This window comes from Channa argus, chromosome 18 (genome assembly GCF_033026475.1).
Source record: "Channa argus isolate prfri chromosome 18, Channa argus male v1.0, whole genome shotgun sequence".
Classification (NCBI taxonomy): Eukaryota; Metazoa; Chordata; class Actinopteri; order Anabantiformes; family Channidae; genus Channa; species Channa argus.
In genome coordinates this window covers 6,850,767-6,866,787 of record NC_090214.1, presented here as the reverse complement: position 1 = coordinate 6,866,787, position 16,021 = coordinate 6,850,767, and the positions used below count along the sequence as shown (strand labels likewise).

The following is a 16,021-nucleotide window of genomic DNA, read 5'->3' as shown; positions in this document are numbered from 1 at the left end:
ACTACGATGTGGAGCTCTACTTTTGCAGCAGTGTTTCCATTCTTCTGTTATATGACTGTCTCCTCTTGGCTACATAAATGAAATGCAGCACTGAGTCTGTTCACTGCTGATGTCATAGATGCCAAGTGTCTTATAGGAATGTCACAGAAATAGATGAATCATTGCCCACAAGGCTCATTCGATACAGATACAAACAGAAATATCTGAAACACATTCTTAGTCTAATTCATTTGAATAGTTGTTTAAATATAGCCCTGGTTTCCTCACATCTTCAGGTACATGATGCAGATAAACTGATGATGTAGCAACCATGAATATCCTGATCTGCTTTGGTCCATGTGATGTTTTTGAGGCACACATCAAAGCCTCCACAAATGTTTAACTTTTTTAACCCCTAACTGCAACAAGCTATGATTTGAATCTAGTAAACATGAATGTTACTTGTATAGGAGCTGAATGTGAAATAATTTGGCTTTAGAACAAATAGTCTAAACAGAGCTAGCTAATAAGGTTTTCTGCTAATCCCTGGACTATATTATTATTAGTTATTTTGTGAGATTCACCCTTTTTTTTTCAAAATTTGGTATGCATAGCAAAAATAGTTCTTTATCTATGAGAAAAACTGTTAAAAATGTGTATATTGTTGGGTACAATTATAGTACACTTTCATAATAAACGGGAAAGTCTAATGCCCACCCTAACAGTGAAGGCTTTGTTTGTGTTTTAGATGAGACCAGTTCCATTTTAGTGATCATTTTAGTGATCATATATACATCATATGTATATATATATACATATATGTATGTGTATGTGTATGTGTATGTATATACACTTTAGTGCAATTTAAATGCAGAAATCCTGATGTCAGGATGCTCTTCATGTTCAACAAAGATCTGTTTTTGTTTAAGTGAAAAGTTCAGTGGTTCAGTGAAAAGTCTCTGGTTATACAAACACTTCTAAATGAGTATTAAGCGAGCCTCGCTCATCCGACCAATCAGAGAGGAGCCATGATTTCTGCTTAGTAATTTTATTAACATTCCTGTTTATTGTGATTTGATCATTATGACTATACCTGAAGGGCTGTGCAGAAGGTGGTGGAGTGTAATAAGTGAAGTGCAGCTGTTTCAGAACTGGGAGAGGAAGAACTGGGCAGAGCAGAGAGGACTGATTCTGAGTTAACACTACATGTGATATCACTCTCAAGACTAAATACGACTTAAAAGTTGATATCTCAAAGCCCTTCAGGAACAGAGTGGACAAAAATGATAGATAAAAAAATAGCATATTCCCATTCACAGAACAGTAAACAGAAAATAGGGAAGGGAAACAATGACAGCATTTTTTTCTGATGTGTTTCTGATTTGTTTTCTTGAATTGAGACCTGTTGTGTTTATTTTTGTCGAACTTGTCCATCATTATACAGCTCCACATGACATGCTACGCTACATTAAACCTCCATTAAAATTAGCAAAGTGATATGTTTCATAACTAAGTAGCTCAGCAGGGATTTTGTGTAATGTTTGTGGAAAGATTGTGGATTTGCAGCGGAAGGAGGTTTCCTTTTTTTCCCTGCCACCATGCGGGCTCCTTTTCACTATTATTATAACAAAATGCTGAAGTTCAAATGTAGCTTTCAAACAGAAGCAGCATCTTAGAGTTATGGTTAAACAGCAGCATGTTGCTGAAACAAACACAAAATGGCAGCAAACAAACAGTGCCTGCATGGGAAGAATGGGAGGGATGTTTTTTTTTACCTGTCTGTGCCCAGGGGCCCATTGTTTCCAAATCTAAGGATAAAGCTGGCAAATAAATAATGTATGCTCCTCTACACCAATTTACTGCAACATAGTGTAAATGGGTATTTGTGTGTTGTCCATCAAACACCTGGCCAGAAGTCCCTTAAATTTTAGATATGACTTTTAGTCAAGTGCAACAAGTTCAGAATTTCCTCCTGAACTGACGAAAAAAAAAAAATCTAATTTTAATACGATAGAACTATGAAACGTAATCAGCATGTTCCGGATGCGCGGAGGATGATAGAAGATTAACGAAATCACCGTGCTGTTTGGTTTCACGCAGCACTTTCATGTTAAAACGGAAGCCTCTGGTAGAGACTGCCTTAGACTTTTGGACTTTCTTCATAGTATTTCATTTCTTAAGGTATTACCACATTTGTTAACTGACTATTTTATGGAAGTAAAAAAAAAAAAAAGTTAATCCACTCTTTTAAAAATAAATCTATTTCTTTCCTTTTACTGCAATTTAAATGTGCCATCACTGACGTCCTACTTTAAAAGCATCCAAAACTTACATGTGCAAGGCTGATAAAACAGTTCAGCAATCAAAATATTGATTGCATTTGGTGACTAATAAAGCATTTGTCTACAAAGTGGGTGGTTACTTGAACAAGTCAGAACTAAAACACCAGGTCATGAGTCAGAAACACTGTAATAAAGTAACCTTTCTGCTATGTAATTGAAGACAGTGTTTTTTCTGGTCATTTGCATGTTTATGTTTAAATTTCTGATTTAAAAAAATGCATCTAGGTAATAATCGTCTTGAATTGATTATACTCCACTATAATAGAGAGTTTAACACAATCCTAATTGCTTGATATGCAACCATCAACAGACCTGCTACTTAATGAACTATTAATGATACAACATGTAATTATAATAAACACTCTTCATGAAGGGTGCCATAAATCGTAACAGGATCTATAAATAGATATGATCACATTAACCTTTACAATTCCATAATAGCATCCAAAAGATGATCATTTACAGTGAGCTAAATGTTTTGATGAACCATTTCCTGTGTGTTGTATATTAATTTGGTGTTTGAGAGATTTGCATATGAACTCGTAGCAGTGTCAATGTTATTTCCTAATCTACATGTAAACCTCTAATGAATAACTATGAGTCGAATAGTGTCGCCTATATTTTCGTTGTACTTGCTCATGCGCACTTTAGGGACGCATCTACAGCTTCCTGTCACACCATGTCAGTGTAATGTTTTATTATTTTTTATCTGCTCTGGTCTCAGCTTGTTTTGTTTACCTCGTCATTCTCCGACACGTGGGAAAGGGTGAGGAGGGAGGAGAGGATGGAGAGGAGGGGTGGAGTGAGAGGAGAGGAGGCGGATTAGCGCAGCGTCAGTGCCCGGTGTCCTCAAACACAGGAGTGACTGAGGGAATAACACACGGGGCAGAAACTCGTTTGCACCTGCTTGTCCTCTGCGGTCAGTGTCAGCATCTCTGTCTTTGTCCACTCAGCCCTCGGCGGTCAAACATGTCGCTTTCCGGCTCGCAGACACCAGAGGACGGACTCTACGGTGAGTGAAGGTGGTACATGTAGCAGGCCGTTGTTATGTGGTAGCATGTCATTCATTAATTTGCCTCTTAACTCACAACGCAGGTGATTTTTTTTTATTTCTTTTTTGCTCTTATAGCTATTAAGCAAATAGAAGGTTATCATTAAAGCTGATTTGTGTGTGTGTGTGTGCGCGCGCAGGGCGATTTGGCCACTTTCTAATTTCAATTGTAGATGTAAACAATGTTGGTAAACAGCAGGCATTGAGCCCAATTATTAGCCCGGGGGATTTCACAGGACTGTGCCAAGACCAAGCCACGGGAGTGGAGAACAGCCTGTGGACTGAGAGCAAGTTAGAGGCTACCACAGAGAGAAGAAGGCAGCTTTATAGTTGTTGTTGTTGTTGTTGTTGTTGTTGTTGTTGCCACTGACACTGCCATTGTGTAAACGGATTCCCTGACTCACCTGTTTGTATCCATGTAAGCCAATTAAGGTGGGGGAGATTTCCCAACGCTTTTAGCTCCAGGACTGTGGATGTGCTGTGTGCACATTGCTTGGCAGACAGGATGCTGGGAAAAACTTGAAAGATTTTGATGAGCAGGACACTGAGGGAATGTAAACAAATATTCTTATTTACTTATCTTTACCCTCCCCAGAGTTATTAAGAGTGACAAGTTCCTTACAAGCAGCCCCAATTTCAAATTTAGTTCGGGTTATTTTAAAAGCCTAAAAAGTACCTACATAGCAGAATTAGCTATTGCCCAAAACAACAAATATAAACCAAATGTTATAACAAAAACTTCAGTGGTTTTTGATCTATAAGGCCTATAAAATGACCAGATAAAGCTGTTTGTCCAATTTCCATTCAAATCTTTGAATATTTGAATTTGGTGGTAATTTGAATATCACCAAATAAAAGATGTTATGGGTCAAATAGTATTAATCATTTATGATGCATCAGAATAAACAGCTGATGTTGGTAATTCTACACGATCTCTGTCTGCTGTTCACTTTACAGCACTTTTGTTTTCCTCTGCACATGCACCTTTGTGGTTCATGATGCACGCAAAACAGAACAGTTTCCATTTAATTCATTTTGTATTTAAAGATGGAGAAATGAAGTGACATGAACTGAAAATGAACCAGTGGTCTCTGAAAACAAACACGCCTGTGTCTTTCTGCTTCCCTTTTTGTGACCTGACCTCACACTGTAATCATTTCCCTAAATCTGAGGCAAGCATTCATAACAAAAATAAACCCTGTTGTGCTGCCTTGAGTCTTTTAACATCCAGCTCTTGTCCACATTACATAAAGCTGATTTGGCCGTGGCACAGATGAATGTGTACAGGATTGCACCATAGAAACTCTTTCAGTGCTGCACGGTGGTGACAGATAAGTCAGGCAGCGAGGCAGTTGTTATGTCATAACTCCCCTCTGTAGAAAAATAACTAGGGCAATGGCACAGCTTCCCCTCTCTGCCCTCCCCTCCTCTCTCCCACCCCCACCCACCCTCCAGCTTCGTGCCCACTCAGGTCTCTGCACTCTCTGCTGCTGTTTGTGTGATTTCTTAGTGTCTTAAACCAGGTTAAAGTGGCCATTGCAGACAGATGAGAGAGAAGAATGCTTCTGTGGGCAGGTGAGGAGTTGGTATCTTGTACATGCTGCCAACGTCAACAGAGAAACGGGAGAGAAACAAGGGGGGAAAGGGAGAGGATGAATGGCTAATCTCTAACAAAAATAAGATCTTACGTAAGCAAACATGCTGTCGCCATGAGTTAGCCCTGCCCTACTCTTTAGCTGTAGATGTGTGCACGCCACACAAACCAGGGTGCCTGTGTGTATATGTGTAAATCTCTTCCTGCACATGTACTCAATGAACCTCTGTGTCCACTCATTCATTGACAGTTCTCTCTATTTCCCATTCAGTGTGTGTGTGTCCAGCTGGGTTTCCATCCTGACTGTAACCTTTTTCAGGTGGTCCAACATCATGTCAGGACAACTGCGGTGCTATTTACAATTCACCATATGTCAGGGCACAACAGCACATTTCCACTCCACACAGAAGTTAAAACAAAATCGACCACATCACCCACAAATCTCTTGTAAAGCATTGCGAGACGGCTAAAATAAAAAACTATTTCTCTGACAAAAACATCAAGTCATGTATGTTTGTAAATTAAGGTTTCTTACAGCATCATTTTAACATACTACAGGGTTAGGACAGGTTGTTTGGTGGCATGAAAAGCTGGAGTGATCACGTATTCAAATAAAAGCTATACAAAATATAATAAAATGAGTTGGCAAGACAAAAACTCAAATAATTAGATCACACAGAAACGGCTCTATATAGACTAGCAATTAGGGTGTGCGTGTTCAAACAGACAACACATATACAGATATGAAATATTTGTGAACAGCATCATTCAGAGAAATGTAGTATTTGTCTTCTATAAAAATGATGCTCTTTACTATTTTTACTTGTTAGGCAAAAAACTTTATAAATATAGATCAAATAGTTTAGTACATTTTTGCAACAAAAACATTAAAATGGACATTAATTGCAAATGACTCTGACTCTGAATCCCTATTGTTTTACGCTTCCTTGCTGACTCCCTGACTATCCTCACAAACTCAGCTGCTCGTATTGTTTGTTCATCAGGCTCCTGGGTTGAGCTGGAGGAGCTGATCGCAGCCGTTAGCCGCAGGGAGAGTCTGACAGGGCCGCAGGACAGCATCTCCTCCGCCCTGCAGGGGGAGCTGGAGAGAATCCTTCTAGAGGCACAGCTGGAGTGTGAGAGGAGTAGAGACAGGTAATGGTACAGTTTGTTTGCATGGGTTTTTCTTTTGTTTTCTTTTGTTTCGTTTGGGGGTTTGGAGGCTTGAACGGCACAGTGATGTGTAAAAATAATTTGCACAGTAATGAGTTTCATTCTGTGCTCAGTGGAACTCTGTTTTTCCACTGTGTGTTTATTTTCTCTGCTGTTGTTTGTTTTAACCGAATTGTAGTATTATTAAAGTGCAGTCTGTCTGTTGCTTGGCACATTTTGACACTTGCAGTGTTTGTGGTCCACAGTCCTTCACAGGTGGTGACTCCACAGTCCACTGGCTCCCCAAGACCCGCTAGTGAGCAGGACAGTGACTGTGTCACCATACAGGTATTCATTGTTAAGAAGCATGTTGAGGTTAATATTCATCAGCTCCTTTTGTCAGCTGCAAAACAGAAATGATCAAAAAAATAATGGATGGATTGATAGATAAATGGATAAAAGGGTCACTGGTGTTTTTTTCTTCAGACACTACAAATCCTGTATACAGGACATTGTATTAAATCTGTGCATGTTCCTATTTTTTAAAGCATAGAATACGTTTTTGTTTCCATTAATTTGTTTAAATTTCTAGTAATGTTTCCAAAAACAACTTGCTTAAGTGCAATATCAGTAACTAATATCAGCGAACATATGTTAGCATTTACTGTAAATACTGTAGTGAGTCACTCATAAGTTATGCTTGCATCATATTCTACTGCACAGCGTGTTGTAAGCAGGGACCTCTTAAAAAATACATTGGTGGTGCGTTCAAAGATGTCTGGCCTCCAACGGGGAGTCAAACAACTTGTTTTTCCCTTTTAGAGACGTTACTGTTAGCGGTTCTTGCTAAATGATACGTGGTTTGAGATTTCTTCCAAAAGGTTTACATGACTTATGTTCACATTAACACTTCACTGTCCTGGGTTTCATTTTCTACTACTGCACAACATTGGATTCTTTATCCACATTGCAGGAGGATGCTGAGCGGAGAGTGGACACTGACTGGGTGTGGGATTGGTCCAGTAGACCTGAAAATATGCCACCAAAGTAAGACCAATTCCATTGAATCCATGTATTTTATTTAGATCATCTTCGTTATTCATGTTTTTGTGATCTTTTATTGCATCCTTAAATTGTTAGAGAGTAGAGGGGTTCATTGTCTTGCCCAAGGACATTTCAACACCTCCCAGTAAAGGACTAGGAATCAAACCACTAACTCTGGTCGGTGGTCTCCATGACACTGGACTTTGTGAAGACAGTCACATTAACTCACTCATTTTAAACAAATGCATTTAGATTTAATGCTTTTTGATTTTGTTAAAGAATTAGGCTTGTTTTACTTTAATACCTTTCAGATATTAAAAACATGGATATATTTATTGTCTAGTGTCTTTTCAGTTTGACAACAAAAGCTAAAGCTGTTCCAGAATTGTGCTTTAGATTTTCATATTTTATACCTTTGTGTATTGAGAAATACTCTCTCACACTCTCATTTTTTATTAACACGAGCACGTTACACATTTCATGTTCTGCAATACAGTAAGTGAGTTTGACAGGTAGTAGTTCTTAATGGTCTCTCAGTGCTTCCTACTTCTCTCTTGTGTTCTCATTATCCCTGTTTATGTTTTTTTCGCTATTTCTACCTTCCCTGTCTCTGCATCGTTTCTCTCGTCTTCCTATGTCTCTTCTGTCTCTGCAGAGAGTTTGTCTTTCAGCACCCGAAGCAGCAGAGCTCCCTCAGTGTTAGGAAGACAGAGGTGATGAAAAGAGGAATTTTCTCCTCCGATGTCCTCCTCATCCTTGTTCCCTCACTGCTGGCTTCACACCTGCTCACACTGGGAGTAGGGTGAGGGACACACTTCGCATAGACTCACCTTTTTGCCTGTTCAGATGCAGTGCATTATTGTAAATGTTTAAGTTCCGTCACACTTAGTTACTGTTGCTTTGTGTTTGCTTTCCACATGTCTCAAATAGACTTTACATTTAATTATGGTGTCAAATTTACCACTTTAAATTTATAGCAATTTCGAAATAAGTGATCTTTGAATTTCAGACTGATGTAGACAAGAAGGATTTTAAGTTTTAGCTGATTATCATTAATTTTCTCACACTTTATCTGCTGTAGCCACACTCTCACTAGGTGAAATACCTGATGTTGAAAAACCTTCAGAGTCTTGCTGTTGTGCAGTCACTGTGAGTCCACTTTAAGTTATTAATTGTTGTCTTTTTCTCTTTTTAGGATCTACATAGGAAAGCGATTGGCTGCTTCCACAACTAGCACACTGTGATGTCAGCTGTAGACCAGTGCCCCCGTTTGCTAAGAGTCTGGCCAATAAGGATGCATCCTCCCTCTCTACTGCACTAATTTGCCTCCTTCCCTCTTTGTCACGGGGCAACCATAGGATCCTGCCTGTCTGTATCTCTGTCTCTCTTCATCTGTTCGTCCTTCTACCCGGCAGCATTCTGTCTCTCTCTCAACCTCTCTGTCTGCCAGTCTGTGTGTGATGTAGGACCTGGGGAGTGGATGGATGCCAACCAATGAGTCAGACTGAGGTCACTTTTACTCTCCTTTTGAGTAACACTGATCTCAACCAGCATAATCAGAGGGGAAAGTGCTCAGATAAAAAATAAAGGAGAAAACGAGAGTTTTGCTCAGCTAGAACAATAAATCCCATTTGATAGGAGGAGATGGAAAAGGTTAGATGGGAACGGTGTGTGCAGACAAAATGAGAAAGATAATAGGTAGTAGCCTTTCGCCCAACCTGTGATAAAGCAAAATGTCTGTCATTTGTCAAAAGTAATAACCCTCTGTAAGACTGATCTGCTAAATGTGGGTCTTGGGGTTTTTGGTCCTGATGGTGTATCTAATTTAGAGTTTTAGTTGACTGAGTGAATGTAGGAGTGGCTCTGATTGTGCTTTTTGTCCCATAAACTAATTAAATATTTGACCTCCGACAAAGACAATCATGATCCCATTAAACTGCACTCTTCGAAACATTAATGTGCCTCTTGGGTCTTGTATTTCACTCTCACCCTGGCAGCGTTTGGTGCAAACAACTATTTGCTGATCTAAGCTTAGTCTAGTAATTTATAGTCCCAAGTACTGGTAAAGTTTGGGCTATGGTTGTCTGGGTATTATTTGAACGTAATCATATAAAACAAACAAAGAGGAAAGACTTTTACAACCTACTGTGTTAACAGTCTGCAAATAAACCACAGATGTTTACCTTGTTACACAAGGAAAAATAACAGCAAATAACTTTATTGATTTGTGAACTCTGGCAGACTTTTTCACATCAGCCTCTTTCTTTCCATCTGTCTTTGTCAGTCCTTACCTCACTTAAGTCCCCCACCCCCTGCTTTTTTTTTTTGGGGGGGGGGGGGTGGTAATCAGTCAAAGGTTGGCCTTTTATTGCTTTCCCCAAAACCAGAAACCCGTTTCCTCTTGACATCTCGTGAAAAAAGCCAGCTTGGATCTGGAATGGAGAACTTGAGAAGCACTCTGAGGGTTTGCTGTTCTGTCGTCAATGTAAACGTGCCCATTTGTTGTCAGGCCTGACCAAGCCCAATGAGTTTATCAGCCATTAGCAGAGTGTTTGATGTGAAGGGTCCTGCAGAGCTTGTTAAGCTACTTCTAGACACATCACGCTGACGATGCAGCAAGGAGCCTGCCTTGGCAGAGCACAAAAACACCTGGTTTCCATTCACAGACACCCACACATAACACATCCACATGCACACATGCATGTTGGATATGGATATGGATGGATGTTGGATAAGCCTTTTAGTTCTATGTTTTTTGGGGGTAAAAACCTAATAAAAATCATGTAAATGTAGCAGGACTTAGTACTACGGAAATAAAACCTCAGACAAATAACATTGATAATGTTTTTCCCTGTGCCATAATTTATTTAACAAAAATGAAGCCAAAAATATTTGGGCAAAGCTGTCTCCCCCCATGATTCAGTAGCCTAAAAATTCACATTTAGCAGCTTGAACAAATCATTTCCTATATGACATCATCAGTCTCTCACATTATTGTCGATGAGTTCTAGCACATTCTTCTTTACAACTTTGCTTCAGTTCATTGGGGTTTTTGAGCATTTTCTTATGAGCAGCTCTATTGAGGACTTGACACAACATTACAATTAGGTTGACGTGTGGACTGTGACTAATCTAATCAAAAACTTGATCTTTATTTTTTAACCATTCTAATGTGGATTTACTGATCTGCTTCACATCATTGTCCTGCTGCATGATGCAATTCCAAGCACGCTTTAGGACTGTTGGCCTCACAATTGTCTCTAGGAGTTCATGGTTGACTCAATTACTGCCAGGTGCCCAGTTCCTGTGGCTCCAAAACAAGCCCAAATCATCACTTTTCCACCTCTGTGCTTGACAGTGGGTGCATTTTGGTTTTCACCAAAAATGGCACTGGGCATTAAGGCCAAACAACTCCACTTCGGTGTTATCTGTTCCTGGTACAAGACTTGTGGTTTGTTCAGATGCAGTTTTGTGAACCTCAGTTTTTCTCTCATGTTCTCCTAGAAATCCTACCATATAAACCATTCTGACCAATTGTGCTATCATGGATTTTAACATTTAACATGTTAAGTGAGAGCTGTGGGCTCAGAGATCTAGTTCTTGAGTTTTTGTGTATTTCTCTGTGCTGATTGTGTGGTCTGACCTTGGGGTCAATGTGCTGGGGAGCCCACTCCTGGTAAATTTGGCAATGGTCCTGAATGCTTTCCAACTGTGAATAATATTTCTCCCTTTAGAACTCTGAACTCCAAATTGTTTGGAAATGGTTTTGATAACCATTTCCAGATTGATGTACAGCAACAATTGCTTCTCTAAGACCATTGCTAATGTGTTTAACCTCGTCACATTTTGCTGAACACACAGCTGAATGATCCAGACCAGCAAACTGCCAAAAATCTTATAGACGTCTGCAGACCTGCTGATGATCAGTTCATCAAAGGCTGATGATTAGCAACACCTGGCTGCAACTTCCCCTCTAAAATCCCATGGAAGCAGCAAGGGAGTATTGCCCCCACTTTCTGGCTTAATTTTTGTTAATAATTTTTTGTTAATAAATGATGACAGTCAAATGTCTGAGGTTGCATGTGCCTATTACCAAGACCCACTATGATCAGATGATTTTTATTAGGTTTTTACATTAAAAAAAATTCATAAACAAACATGGAATTGAAAGAGGAAGTACTAACATTTGCACATGACTAACTGTATCCACCCACCACCTGTGAGCGTGGAAACTGTGCACAAAGATAGCGACAGCTTTAGAATGCGTAGAAGACAAAAATCAAAATGAACAATACGGCTAAATGTGACTGAATGTACTATTACCCATTTGTTGGTTAATATACAATTGTGGTATTCTTACATTTCCACATATCATTGCTAGGATATGTGCAGTTTTATATTGTAATAGCCAAGGAGCCCGAGTATTGTCCCTGAATTACCCCCCCTTAAAGTTTATCCTCAGCCTGGGGCAAACATGCAGTCACAGGTGGGACAGGCTGTTGTAAATCACACGATTATACGACCGTTGCTGTGACCCTTCACAACTTCTTAATAGCAGGGAATCGTGTTGAGATCTGTCGACCCTGTAATATCCTCCAAGAAAAAGGGACAATTACTCCTGTGAACAGCCCTAAATGCCATATGTGATTTTCCACAGGCCTTTTAGAAACATGTCCAACAGGCTGATAAACATGAGCATTTGTGTATGCAAAAGAAAACATAAATCTTGACTTCATGCTTTGTCTCTTGTAAGTGTTGAAGGCAGAGAAGACTGAGGGCGAGACAGAATGTGGAAGAAATCTGTTCATTTCCTGGACTGAACTTTTAGAGATTGGACATCTGTCTCTCTGGGAAATGCATTATCTTCCTTCTCCTATAGTGCTAGACAGGAAATAGAGAGTTCAGTTTCAAAGAGTCTGGATGTAACAAAAGCATTCAGTCAAACTGGCACGTCGTCTGTGCTTTGACATTCAAACACGGTCACTAATTTGAGCCTCCGTCTCGAGTAACTTCACTTTAGCACATGAGACCCACATTCCCCCCCAATGAACCACTTATAATGGTGAATAGTAGGTTCTAATTCCACATAAAAGCATGACGTACTCCCTAAAATCAGACATTCAGCTCACCAGACCAACATACTCTAAAATCTCTGTTCATATTCGCATGCAGAATAAACCCATTCATCTGCAATATTTTAAATATAATAATGTATAAATAAATAATAATTAATTTGCTTCAATGAATTCCAAATTTATGTTTAGAGGTGGAAATCAGTGTGTCTCTTCAGATGTGATTTGACATTCAGTATGCAAAAGGAATGCCCTGCTGCAGACATCTTCAGACAGAGGTCCTTGCATTTTTCATCCTCTCTGTCATTCGTGAGAACACAGCAGCAATTTGACTAATCAGCTTCACATCTGACAAGGCAGGGAAAGAAGTTCCTATGATTGATTTGGTGAGGGTTTCTTTCCCCTCCCTATCATGTGCCCAAACATGTGCATGTCATCTTGTATCTGCTGTGCCAGATTACACACCAAGAAGGGGCAATAATTGCTTCCACATGCTGTCCTCCCTCTTCGCCTCTTGGGCATGCTCCTCTTTTTGCTTCATAGCAGTCAATCATTGCCGGATGAGTGTAATCATGAACTGTACTATGTTCGAACAAATGACCCAGTGTACTCTTGCACTGTGTGTTGTTTCCGACCATAAGCCGAGCTTTTGTAGTGCCAACATGCTTGGTCTCAATGTGCAAAAAGCATGACGGATTAATGAAAGCACCTGGAATAAGAGTCAGTGGAACACAATGCAGCGCTGTTCCTACTGTATAAACAAGCCACTCACCACAGTGAAGGTGTGTTTTGTAGATGTGCTTCTAATCCTGAAGCAATTGTTTTGGTACATATTTTGCCACAAATAGAGAACATGTTGAGTTATGTCATAGTTTAACATGTTTTTCTGTTTTTGCCTTTAGATATTTTTATCATAGAGTATAGTACAAGCTACCTGTTTTTCATTGGATGTTAAATAAAACTGCTAATATGACATTTAAGAAGTGCTTGTGGAACCATGACATGTTTCCAACAAATCTTCAGTCCGACATTCAGACCAGCTTCACACCATATAGGCCCGTTGTGCTGTGGTGAGAAAGGAGCAGGGTTTGCACTCCTAAGGTTTATTTTTTCACACACTAGCCTTTTCACCCCACTCACATTTTCTGAAAATGTGCGCCGTTATCAACATGCGGTATTTAACAAATTTTTTTCCACCTCTTCTTGAAGGCAAACATTTGTACTACATCTATAAGATCAGCATTTCAGCAGAAATTATATATTTGGCCACAAGTGGTGCATGCAGTGATTATGCAACAATTTGCTGTGATCACCCTCTAACTTTTAATTTTATTTAGCAGACTAACATTAGCTTCTGGCACTGAACACAAAGCACATTAAAGTTGAAGAAGGAATGTCGTGAATAAATAACTGAATTTACCGGGCACAAGTCCAGGAGGCCGAGAGGTGAAGGGGCCATGGATCATAGACTCTGAAAGTAATCTAATATTTTCTTTTTTGAAAGAGCTCAAAACAATAGAGGTGCAAAATGGCAGACAGAAATGACTTAACTAAAATCAAAAATGTCTAAAAACAAAATAAAAACAATCATAAATAACAAAAAACTGAAACAAAATGACACAATTAACTGTGTTTTAAATGACTAAAACAATCAAAACGAATTACCACAAAGAAACTTAAAATGACTGATAAGAAAAGATGGTGAGCCCCCATCCATGGGGTATGCCATCAGTTCTGCAGCCGCAGGGTAAATTTATACCAGATGACAAGGAAGGATGAAAAGTCAAAAGATCACCAAAGACATTAATATGCAAATATTCATCCTGTCAAGGTAATTCAGCCTGTATATGTTGAGATATTTCTCCCCGGGCCAACGTGGTGGATTTATATTGCCATAGAGCCGTGCTGCTAGTGTGGCTCAAGGAGTCAGGGGAAAGAGAGGAAGGTTGGAGATGATTTACCACAGTCTCCATCTACAATATGAAGTGTGTAGGTGTAGGTGAGACATGCATTGAGATGGAGTGAGTGAGTGTAAACGCATCCAGCTGTGTACGTAAGTGACTAAAGGAGCAGCTGGATACTCTGGGATAGTCTGAGAATGAACTCATAGTTTACATATGGCAAAACCATCAGTCGCAACATCTACTGGCGGCATTGTGGAGGCCTTCATTACATACCCTTGCGTAATATTGAGAAATCTTTGGGAGACACTAAAACCACATTGTTGTTTTAGAAACAGTATGTTCCTCCATCACAGTGAGGCTTTTCTGAGAATACCTTTGTGCACCTATCATCAATCTTCTGGCATAACAGCTATGTATTTCTGAGAAGGGTGTTGGGTTTATGTTACTGTGTCCACAACATTTTGAATGATTTTACAGAGAAATATGAAGGTAGGACATTGAGTCAGGTAAATGAAATTGAACAAAAATACAGCAATGGTTTTAATGGGTGTCTATGTTTTTCCAAAGTCGGTTTCTAAGGACGAGAGAAAAACTCATTTGTAAACACAACCTAGACTAAGAGTTACACTCACATTCAGCTCTAATAAATGCAGGAATTTCGGTTTAAGTAGCTCAAGGCCACGTACTAAAAAAAATTTACAATTAAGAAGTGTCTCACTTCTTAAAAAAAAGCATCCCATATTTCCTCAGAGTGAACTTTCTGATCAACGTTGAATGTGAATGTTTAACGTATAATTTGTATTCATGCCCTCTGTGCTGTGCTAGACGATTCCAGGAAACTCAACAGCTTTATTCACCATGACATACCAATTTGGCTCAAGAGTTCACATTTTCAATATGCTGCAGGGTGTGGGCCCATTTATTAAGCCTCTGCCTAGAGTTCAGAGTTACTGTGTGTCTAATACCAGAAATTCATGCTGTAATTTCTGGTTTGGAGTGTGTCCCTTCTGCCAGATTGGACTTTTTTGATAGATGCTGTAGATTTAATGAGGTGTTGGATCAGACCCCTCTGACTTGATAACTGGCTGCTGTTACATAACGTCATCGGCTAAGACAGAGCAGAGCTTGTAAGATGGTGTAATGAGCAATTTGACACTCAGGAGCAAGGAGACTTATGGTCACCTCGAGCTGTGATTTGCCGTGTTGTAAAAGTCGGTCCATTCATCAAATACTGATGTACAGAACTTCATGTATTATGTTTGATTGCTATTTTTTTAAATACAGAAATACTGTAATGTCTTCGGCCATAAAAGGTTTTCCCCCTGTAAATCTGTAAATCTTTTTCAGCTATGAGATGAGAACGATGACAGATTTGTGTACTGTTTGTGTACTGTATAGAGGATTTATGTTAAATGCTACAGAATAAATACAGTGAACAATATGGTCTTAAATCCTATAAACAGTTCTGCACAGCATATAAAGTAACTGACAAACAAATCCAATCATCCAAAAATGATATTTTGATAATCAACCACAAGAAGAAGAACAACACAAACCACTTGACCTTAAAATAATGCAATGTTTATAATGAGTTAAATGTTGAGACTACACGTAAAACAAAACTTTTGGAAGATTGAATCTCCTCTGCGGAATTGATGAGCATAAACTCTATTAATCAAATATTTGTAGGTCATGTCCATATATCTTCTTGAATTACAGTAAAATATCCTGCCATCCGTATACAACATGCTGTAGTGGCTTTCATTTTTCCCCTTTGTGTGTCTGTATCTGTTTAAAGTTTTTAAAAAATTATAATTGTCAGATATTCCCTGAAAGCACAGACACCACTTATACCATTTTTTATGCAGCATAAAACCACAGTT

General features: G+C 39.2%; 1 protein-coding gene across 1 annotated transcript; it reads left to right on the top strand.

Moving 5' to 3' along the window:
• Positions 1-3,116: 3,116 nt before the first annotated feature.
• zgc:73226 (uncharacterized protein LOC402792 homolog) lies at positions 3,117-9,119 on the top strand. Its single transcript, XM_067484750.1, has 6 exons — positions 3,117-3,333; positions 5,971-6,121; positions 6,385-6,466; positions 7,092-7,165; positions 7,818-7,964; positions 8,358-9,119. The coding sequence occupies exons 1-6, from the start codon at positions 3,291-3,293 to the stop codon at positions 8,404-8,406; spliced, it is 546 nt and encodes a 181-aa protein (XP_067340851.1). The 5' UTR covers positions 3,117-3,290; the 3' UTR covers positions 8,407-9,119.
• Positions 9,120-16,021: the final 6,902 nt, after the last annotated feature.